Here is a 10,164-nt window from a genome sequence, read left to right on the forward strand (position 1 = left end):
CCTCTGCAGCAGCATGAGAAGAGTCCCTACACACAGAACAAAGCAGCAACAGTGTAGTTAGTGAAGCCAGAGTTTATTAAAGAGTGTTTTAAAGACTTACCTACTGGCCCCTGTACCAGCTCCTCTCATAGTAAAGTCCATTACAGTGGAAGGAGCCCATTGCTGCTTTGTTTACTTCTTTAGTTGTTGTTGTTGATGATGTTGTTGTGGTTGTTGTTGTTAATGGTGTTGTGTTGTTGTCGTTTCTGCTGCTGCTGTAGTTGGTGTTGTAGTTGTTGCGGTTGTTGTTGTTGTTGTTGTCGCTGTTGTTGTTGTGGTTGTTGTGTTGTTGTTGTTGTTGCTGCTGCTGCTGTTGTTGTTGTTGCTGCTGCTGTGGTTGTTGTGGTTGTTGTTGTTGTTGTTGCTGCTGCTGCTGTTGTAGTGGTTGTTGCCGTGGTTGTTGTTGTTGTTGTTGTGGTTGTTGTTGTTGCTGCTGTTGTTGTCGTGGTTGTTGTTGTTGCTGCTGTTGTTGTCGTTGCTGCTGTTGTTGTTGTTGCTGGTGTTGTTATTGTTGTTGTTGTTGAGTTGTTGTTGTTGTTGTGTTGTTGTGTTGTTGTTGTTGTTGTTGTGTTCAGCAGCAGCTCTGTAATCAGAGCTCATTTGTGAGCTGCAGTCGTTACGGATGCTGGTTGTTAGTGGTTACCTGTTGTTATGGTAACTGTCTCCCTCTGTAACTGGCAACGAGACCTCAAGTACCACAGAGTGGTACTCCCACACACACATTACACACACACACACACACACACACACACACACACACACACACACATACACACACACACACACACACACACACACACACACACACACACACACACACATACACACACACACACACACACACACACACACACACACACACACACACACACACACACACACACACACACACACACCAAATGCTGTAAAGTGGATTGCTGCAGAAACACCCTGGTGGCTGCAGCCGGTGCGTGAAATCGCAGCGTTGCCGGTTGCCGGTGGCTGGTGGTCGGTCTCACGCTGAGACGGGGGTCTGAGGACGGCGCACTAATCCGGTGGGGGGGGGGGGTGCACTCGGCGGCAGCATCAGATAAGGAAACGGATAAATATAGTGCTCGTGCTTTGTTTTCCTAATCCACCCACGGGCTGAGAAACTAACCTTTTTAAATAGGTCACCTTCTCTGCTTTTAGAAACCGACAGGCTCTGTGTGTGTGTGTGTGTGTGTGCGTGTGTGTGTGTGTGTGTGTGTGTGTGTGTGTGTGTGTGTGTGTGTGTGTGTGTGTGTGTGTGTGTGTGTGTGTGTGTGTGTGTGTGTGTGTGTGTGTGTGTGTGTGTGTGTGTGTGTGTGTGTGTGTGTGTGTGTGTGTGTGTGTGTGTGTGTGTGTGTGCCCACCGGCTCTGAGAGTGTGTGTCCTCCACAGTTTGAGGTTTGGGATGCGTCTTGGACGGTCCTCCGTTAAAGGGTCGGTTCACATTATTTTAAGCGCGTGTCACAACAATAAACGGAGCTGATCTCAGGATAAAGCTGCGGAAATGCTCCAAATGATCCCAAAAATGAGGAGAACTCGACCCACTTAATGTTCTTTATGTGCAGCTTTGTTCTTTAGGATGAGATGTTTCTGCTGTAGGTTTATAATGATATAGATTTATAGATTAATATTTCTCTTTATTGATGCTTTGGGACGAACTCCTGCAGGGAAATTAAGTTTCCAGCAGCTTAAAAAACACAAGAGAGGTTTAAACAAATACAGAAAGTATAAAAAACAATAAACTCTTAGTCAAATATAAATGAGGTAGATAAAAGAAAACAGGTCAAATCAAAGTCACAGGAAGTTAAATCAGATAATTTAAATGTTTAAGATCAAAAATGTTTGAATGTTTACGACAGAAATGAGCAGAAAGATTATTATATATATTATATCATCTCATCTCAGCTTCAGCCTCTGATCCTGGATCAGGTCTCGGGGGCAGCAGCTCCAGCAGGGGACCCCAAACTTCCCTTTCCCGGGCCACATTAACCAGCTCTAACTGGGGGATCCTGAGGCGTTCCCAGGCCAGTGTGGAGATCTAATCTCTCCACCTGGTCCTGGGTCTTCCCCGAGGCCTCCTCCCAGCTGGACGTGCCTGGAACACCTCCCTAGGGAGGCGCCCAGGGTTCATCCAGACCAGATGATCCTGAACCACCTCAACTGGCTCCTTTCAACACAAAGGAGCAGCGGCTCTACTCCGAGTTCCTCACGGATGCTGAACTTCTCCCCCTCTCTCTAAGGGAGACTCCAGACCCCCTCCTGAGGAAACACAGTTCACACGCTTGGACCTGGACCTGGTTCTTTGGGTCCTGACCTGGACCTGGTTCTTTGGGTCCTGACCTGGACCTGGTTCTTTGGGTCCTGACCTGGACCTGGTTCTTTGGGTCCTGACCTGGACCTGGTTCTTTGGGTCCTGACCTGGACCTGGTTCTTTGGGTCCTGACGAGCTAAAAAGTAAGACATTGAAATATAACACAGGTAGTTTTAGACACACAGGGATTCCTTCACAGTTGATGCTTCTGTGACTTATGTAAATGATTATGTCACATCTGCGTCTCTGAATGTCACGCTGGTCCCAGGCTCACGAGACGTTTGGTTTCATGTTTCTTTGCCACAAACACAAACTGTGGTTTCAGCGAGTCAAAGCGACTGGAGGGTCGTCTTTATATATCGCACGGGAACACGAGCTCGTGTGCGTTTGTGGAGGTAAAGAAAGGAGCCGTCCATCTCCTTCAAAGGCAGCGGGACGAGTGAACATCCGGATGAAGAGCGGAGTGCAGAGTGGCCCCGGGGCTCGACCTCCCGTCCACAGAAGAGCAGAGCGCTCGGACACAAAGAGGACACAAAGGCGAGGAGTGGAAGCGTCCTCGGATGTCTTCATGTGGAAGCTGGTCTTTGTGCTGCGGCTGGAAGGATTTGTGTGCATTAAGGATGAAAACGATGCAGCGACGCAGAGAAGCTCAGATGTTATGTAAGAGTCAAAGGGAGCAACATGCAAACAGAGTCACTTTATGTTGTGAACTACTGTAAATGAAGGGTCCTGGACGGGAACCAGCAACATTAGAACATTAAGATGATAAAATGCAAATATGAGACTCATTACATCAGGTTTGCATCCAAATGTGATGCATGTTTTTTATGAATAAGCAGAAAATATTCAAAGGAAAAAGCAAATGAATGCTTGTTTTCATCCACTGCAGAAAAAGAAGAAAAAGACACAATCAAAGGAGGTGATAAATGATATAAAATGTAACTTTTCTGTATTAAAATGTGTAAAAACAACCGATATTTAGTTGAGTTTTGTTCTTACGTTACCAAAATGTTTCCAATAATGTTCAAACCGGAGAAATCTAAGTTTTTCACATTAAAATATGCGAGAACAACTTTATCTATGTTCATTATTTACAAGTTTATTCATGAGGATAAATCACTGAGATGAAACATCTTGTTTTGCAGTAAATGAAGTTCAGAAGTATAAACGAGTGTCGTCTGCAAACAGTCGAACAGAAGAATTAGAACAAATTAAAGGAAGATCATTAACGAAATAGGAAAAAAAAAAAAAGTGGACCCAGTGTTGAACCCTGTGGTACACCTTTATATTTAGTTGAGTTCTTACATCAGAAATGTTTCAAATAATGTTTAAACCAGAAAAAAGTGTCTCCTAGAGGACACTTTAACACACGTTTATGCTCCTAGAGGACACTTTAACACACGTTTATGCTCCTAGAGGACACTTTAGCACAGGTTTAGGGTCCTAGAGGGCACTTTAACACACGTTTATGCTCCTAGAGGACACTTTAACACACGTTTATGCTCCTAGAGGACACTTTAACACACGTTTATGCTCCTAGAGGACACTTTAACACACGTTTATGCTCCTAGAGGACACTTTAGCACACGTTTATGCTCCTAGAGGACACTTTAACACACGTTTAGGCTCCTAGAGGACACTTTAACACACGTTTATGCTCCTAGAGGACACTTTAACACACGTTTATGCTCCTAGAGGACACTTTAGCACACGTTTATGCATCTAGAGGACACTTTAACACACGTTTATGCTCCTAGATGCACCAAAGATGAACCAAATCAAACCTTATGGAGCTCAAGTTTCCTCTAAATGTTTAAATGTTTAATGTTGGACACATTAAAAGCTTTAGTGTAAACCTCAAACCAGGGTCCTCTCTCTGGGTTTTTGTCTCATCTTATGATAAAAAAAGACCCCGAATTTCAAAATAAAGTGACGCCAATGCGCGCGCACTTTGTTGCCATAAACCTAGAAAATGAACAGAGTCCGTCCCCGCCCCCAGAGAGAGAGAGAGAGAGAGAGTGTGTGTGTGAGAGAGAGAGAGAGAGAGAGAGAGAGAGAGAGAGAGAGAGAGAGAGAGAGAGAGAGAGAGAGAGAGAGAGAGAGAGAGGGCGACAGCTTGTCTCACATCCACAGACATTTTCAGAGGCAGTTAAACGGTCTGAGCAGCACTTTTGACGTCAGGAGTAATCATTCCAGCCGCTACTCTCTCATCCGGGTCTTCTGGCTCTGCTCCCTCTGCTCCGGTGGCTTTAATATTTCCTCCATCCACAGCAGCAGCAGCAGCAGCAGGAGCAGCAGCAGCAGCAGCAGCAGCAGCAGCAGCAGCAGCAGCAGGAGCAGCAGGAGCAGCAGCAGGAGCAGCAGCAGCAGCGGCAGCACATGCATCCATCCATGTAGAGAGGAGCGGCGGCTGGAGGAGCAGCAGCCGTGATCCGACCCGCTCCGTCAGCTCCATCCTTCACTTGTTCGTCCCTGGAGCCTCGGAGAGGATGTTGTTGTCGGCGCGGCTCAACAAGTCTCTTCTGTCTTTCACACATTAACTGTGGATGGCTGCGGAATGGAGATAGCCTTGGTGAGTTTTGAGAACGGCGGCGCTAAAGGGAGCGGTGGTGGTGGTGGTGGAGGCAACAATGCCGAGGAGAGCTGCCGGAACGCGCTGGATGTCCCTCAGTCGGGCTTCGTTCAAACCGGCCTCGGAGAGGACTACACTAAAGAGCTGAACACCCGCGGGAGCCCGCAGCCGCAGCCGCCGCCGCCGCAGCACCATCACCCTCATCAGCAGCAGAGCTCCTGGAAAATCAACGACATGAACAACACTCTGAGCTGCAGCGAGAACGCCATGGATGCGCTTTTACGCGCGGACCACAGCCCCCACCTGTTCGACGAGGACATGCTGGACATGGACATGGACACGGAGAGCAACGAGAGGGTGCTCATCAACATAGCCGGGCTCAGGTACGAGACCCAGCTGGGCACACTGAACCAGTTCCCGGATACTTTGCTGGGAGACCCCGCCAAGAGGATTAAATACTTCGACCCGCTCCGGAACGAGTACTTCTTCGACCGGAACCGACCGAGTTTCGACGGGATTTTGTATTTTTATCAGTCTGGGGGGAAGATCCGCAGACCCGTGAACGTGTCCATCGACGTGTTCGCGGACGAGATCCGGTTCTATCAGCTGGGGGAGGAGGCCATGGAGAGGTTCCGAGAGGACGAGGGCTACATAAAGGAGGAGGAGAAGCCGCTGCCCCAGAACGAGTTCCAGAAGCAGGTCTGGCTCATCTTCGAGTACCCGGAGAGCTCCATGCCGGCCCGGGGCATCGCCATCGTGTCCGTGATCGTCATCACCATCTCCATCATCACCTTCTGCCTGGAGACGCTGCCAGAGTTCAGGGACGAGAGGGAGCTGCCGGTGACCAGCCGGATGGACAACAGCACCGCCCCCCGGCCCTCCCTCACCTTCACGGACCCCTTCTTCATCATCGAGACCACGTGCGTCATCTGGTTCACCTTCGAGCTGTTCGTGCGCTTCTTCGCGTGCCCCAGCAAGTCGGAGTTCTCCAAGACCGTCATGAACATCATCGACATCATGTCCATCATGCCTTACTTCATCACAGTGGGCACGGAGCTGGCGGAGCAGCAGGGCCAGGAGCACCAGAACGGGCAGCAGGCCATGTCCCTGGCCATCCTCAGGGTCATCCGCCTGGTGCGGGTCTTCCGGATCTTCAAGCTGTCGCGGCACTCCAAGGGGCTCCAGATCCTGGGCCAGACTCTCAAAGCCAGCATGCGGGAGCTCGGCCTCCTCATCTTCTTCCTCTTCATCGGGGTCATCCTCTTCTCCAGCGCCGTGTTCTTCGCCGAGGCGGACGAGCCGGAGTCGCACTTCTCCAGCATCCCGGACGCGTTCTGGTGGGCCGTGGTTACCATGACGACCGTAGGGTACGGAGACATGAGGCCGGTGACGGTTGGGGGTAAGATAGTGGGCTCCCTGTGCGCAATCGCCGGGGTGCTCACCATCGCGCTGCCGGTGCCGGTCATCGTGTCCAACTTCAACTACTTCTACCACCGGGAGACGGACCAGGACCAGTCGTCCCTGAAGGACGAGCCCAACAGCGGCCGAGCGAGCCCCGAACTGAAGCGCAAGGGGAGCAAGTCCTCGGAGAAGTCGCAGCAGCAGGACGCGGAGAACAACGACGGCGCGTCCGCGGAGAAGGCGAACATGAAGGCGAACAGCAGCATGGACTTCAAGAGATCCCTTTACGCGTTCTGCCTGGACACGCGGGAGACGGACCTGTAGTCCCGCAGACTCGACCCCCCTCTCATCCAAACTGTTACAGCCCATAGTTGTTTAGATTAGACCCCCGTCCACGCGCTCGTGAGGCTCTGCGCATCACTTGGATGTTGGAGGATCAACACTTTGCAATCCTGAAAAGTTGAGAGAGCGGCGGGGTCGATTTATAAAAAGCACATTTTAATCCTCCTCATCTGCTGAAGCACATCCGGGAGTGGAGCCGCGGCGCACGCGCTGCAGCAACAGCAGGAGCCACCTAAAGATCAGCAGGGAGCGCGAGAGGGACGCGTGCAGGTCGTGTACATAGAATAAGGACGAGTCCGTGTTTAGTGCAACAAGAACTGAACAAAAGCCAAATCTTATTTTTCTTACCCTGCATTTAGTCGTTATGTTTACGCGGACACGCCGCAGATGTGTGCACCCTCCCCCACAGAGCGCGTTCATGAGTCGGTCAGTCCAGGACGAGCCCCCAAACACGCGCTGCGCCCCGGACAACGTCCTGCAGGAGACGTTGTCCGGGGCGTAACGAGCAGACTCAGGTGAAAGCAGAGGACCTTTTTTAGCCTTGTTAAGATCAAACTAAAGAACTTTTTTGTTATTTAAGAAAAAGAAAAAGAGACTTTATATGGAAGTAAAGTGAAAAACCAGGAGACGAGGACCGAGCAAAGTCTGGAGGAGACGGAGCCACGCAGACACCAGGTGAGTGTCCCACAGTCTCACCTGTGGTTGTTTTGGATCATCAGCTTTGTGCAGGTGTGTCACTAATGGTCCTCCATACAGACATGTTTAGTCTCCTAGAGGACACTTTAACACACGTTTAGGCTCCTAGAGGACACTTTAACACACGTTTATGCTCCTAGAGGACACTTTAACACACGTTTATGCTCCTAGAGGACACTTTAACACACGTTTAGGCTCCTAGAGGACACTTTAACACACGTTTATGCTCCTAGAGGACACTTTAACACTTGTTTATGCTCCTAGAGGACACTTTAACACTTGTTTATGCTCCTAGAGGACACTTTAACACACGTTTATGCTCCTAGAGGACACTTTAACACACGTTCATGCTCCTAGAGGACACTTTAGCACACGTTTATGTTCCTAGAGGACACTTTAACACAGGTTTATGCTCCTAGAGGACACTTTAGCACACGTTTATGCTCCTAGAGGACACTTTAGCACACGTTTATACTCCTAGAGGACACTTTAACACACGTTTATGCTCCTAGAGGACACTTTAACACAGGTTTATGCTTCTAGAGGACACTTTAACACATGTTTATGCTCCTAGAGGACACTTTAAAACACGTTTATGCTCCTAGAGGACACTTTAACACAGGTTTATGCTCCTAGAGGACACTTTAACACACGTTCATGCTCCTAGAGGACACTTTAACACACGTTTATGCTCCTAGAGGACACTTTAACACACGTTTATGCTCCTAGAGGACACTTTAACACACATTTAGGCTCCTAGAGGACACTTTAACACACGTTTATGCTCCTAGAGGACACTTTAGCACACGTTTATGCTCCTAGAGGACACTTTAACACACGTTTATGCTCCTAGAGGACACTTTAACACACGTTTATGCTCGTAAAAAAACAATGTCCTTTTGGTGCTGAATCGAGTTCCCTGGACTTCTGCTGAGCTCAGCACCCGTCACTTCAGATCACACGCCGTTTGTGTTTGTTCTCCGTCCTCCACGCTCCTCACCGCCGCGGTGCACATGGACGTTATTACCATGACAACAGTTGCTTCTGTGCGTGAGGAGTCGGTCCACGTGGCCTCACCTCCGCTGACACACGGCCAGCAGCGCAGCATCTGGACGCAGCCGAGCAGAAGCCCAGCGTGCACGTTCGCCTGCTTCTGTTATTACTCTCATCTGAGTTCACCGACTAATTACAGCCTCCATCACCATCACAGCCTCCATCACAGCCTCCATCACCATCACTGCCTCCATCACCATCAGAGCCTCCATCACAGCCTCCATCACTGCCTCCATCACCATCACAGCCTCCATCACAGCCTCCATCACCATCACTGCCTCCATCACCATCAGAGCCTCCATCACAGCCTCCATCACTGCCTCCATCACCATCACAGCCTCCATCACAGCCTCCATCACCATCACAGCCTCCATCACAGCCTCCATCACTGCCTCCATCACCATCACTGCCTCCATCACAGCCTCCATCACTGCCTCCATCACCATCACTGCCTCCATCACAGCCTCCATCACTGCCTCCATCACCATCACAGCCTCCATCACAGCCTAAACGTCTGTTAAAGTGTCCTCTAGGAGCCTAAACGTCTGTTAAAGTGTCCTCTAGGAGCCTAAACGTCTGTTAAAGTGTCCTCTAGGAGTCTAAACGTGTGCTAAAGTGTCCTCTAGGAGCATAAACGTGTGCTAAAGTGTCCTCTAGGAGCATAAACGTGTGTTAAAGTGTCCTCTAGGAGCATAAACGTGTGCTAAAGTGTCCTCTAGGAGCATAAACGTGTGCTAAAGTGTCCTCTAGGAGCATAAACGTGTGTTAAAGTGTCCTCTAGGAGCATAAACGTGTGCTAAAGTGTCCTCTAGGAGTCTAAACGTGTGCTAAAGTGTCCTCTAGGAGCATAAACGTGTGTTAAAGTGTCCTCTAGGAGCATAAACGTGTGTTAAAGTGTCCTCTAGGAGCCTAAACGTGTGCTAAAGTGTCCTCTAGGAGCATAAACGTGTGTTAAAGTGTCCTCTAGGAGCCTAAACGTGTGCTAAAGTGTCCTCTAGGAGCATGAACGTGTGCTAAAGTGTCCTCTAGGAGCATATACGTGTGTTAAAGTATCCTCTAGGAGCATAAACGTGTACTAAAGTGTCCTCTAGGAGCACAAACGTGTGTTAAAGTGTCCTCTAGGAGCATAAACGTGTGTTAAAGTGTCCTCTAGGAGCATAAACGTGAGTTAAAGTGTCCTCTAGGAGCATAAACCTGTGTTAAAGTGTCCTCTAGGAGCCAAAACGTGTGTTAAAGTGTCCTCTAGGAGCATAAACGTGTGTTAAAGTGTCCTCTACGAGCATAAACGTGTGCTAAAGTGTCCTCTAGGAGCCTAAACGTGCGTTAAAGTGTCCTCTAGGAGCATAAACGTGTGCTAAAGTGTCCTCTAGGAGCATAAACGTGTGTTAAAGTGTCCTCTACGAGCATAAACGTGTGCTAAAGTGTCCTCTAGGAGCCTAAACGTGCGTTAAAGTGTCCTCTAGGAGCATAAACGTGTGCTAAAGTGTCCTCTAGGAGCATAAACGTGTGTTAAAGTGTCCTCTAGGAGCATAAACGTGTGTTAAAGTGTCCTCTAGGAGCATAAACGTGTGCTAAAGTGTCCTCTAGGAGCCTAAACGTGTGTTAAAGTGTCCTCTAGGAGCCTAAACGTGTGTTAAAGTGTCCTCTAGGAGCATAAACCTGTGTTAAAGTGTCCTCTAGGAGCCTAAACGTGTGTTTAAGTGTCCTCTAGGAGCATAAACGTGAGTTAAAGTGTCCTCTA

The 10,164-nt window shown here is 49.1% G+C and overlaps 1 protein-coding gene across 1 annotated transcript; it reads left to right on the plus strand.

Annotated features, from left to right (window-relative positions):
* Positions 1-4,916: 4,916 nt before the first annotated feature.
* Positions 4,917-6,656, plus strand: LOC310962790 (potassium voltage-gated channel subfamily A member 10; the record flags this gene model as incomplete). The annotated part of the gene is made up of 1 exon (XM_083935366.1): positions 4,917-6,656. One exon carries the CDS (start codon positions 4,917-4,919, stop codon positions 6,654-6,656), a length of 1,740 nt encoding a protein of 579 aa, XP_083791492.1.
* Positions 6,657-10,164: the final 3,508 nt, after the last annotated feature.

The sequence above is a fragment of the Echiichthys vipera genome (genome assembly GCF_963691815.1).
Source record: "Echiichthys vipera genome assembly, chromosome: 20".
Lineage (NCBI taxonomy): Eukaryota > Metazoa > Chordata > Actinopteri > Perciformes > Trachinidae > Echiichthys > Echiichthys vipera.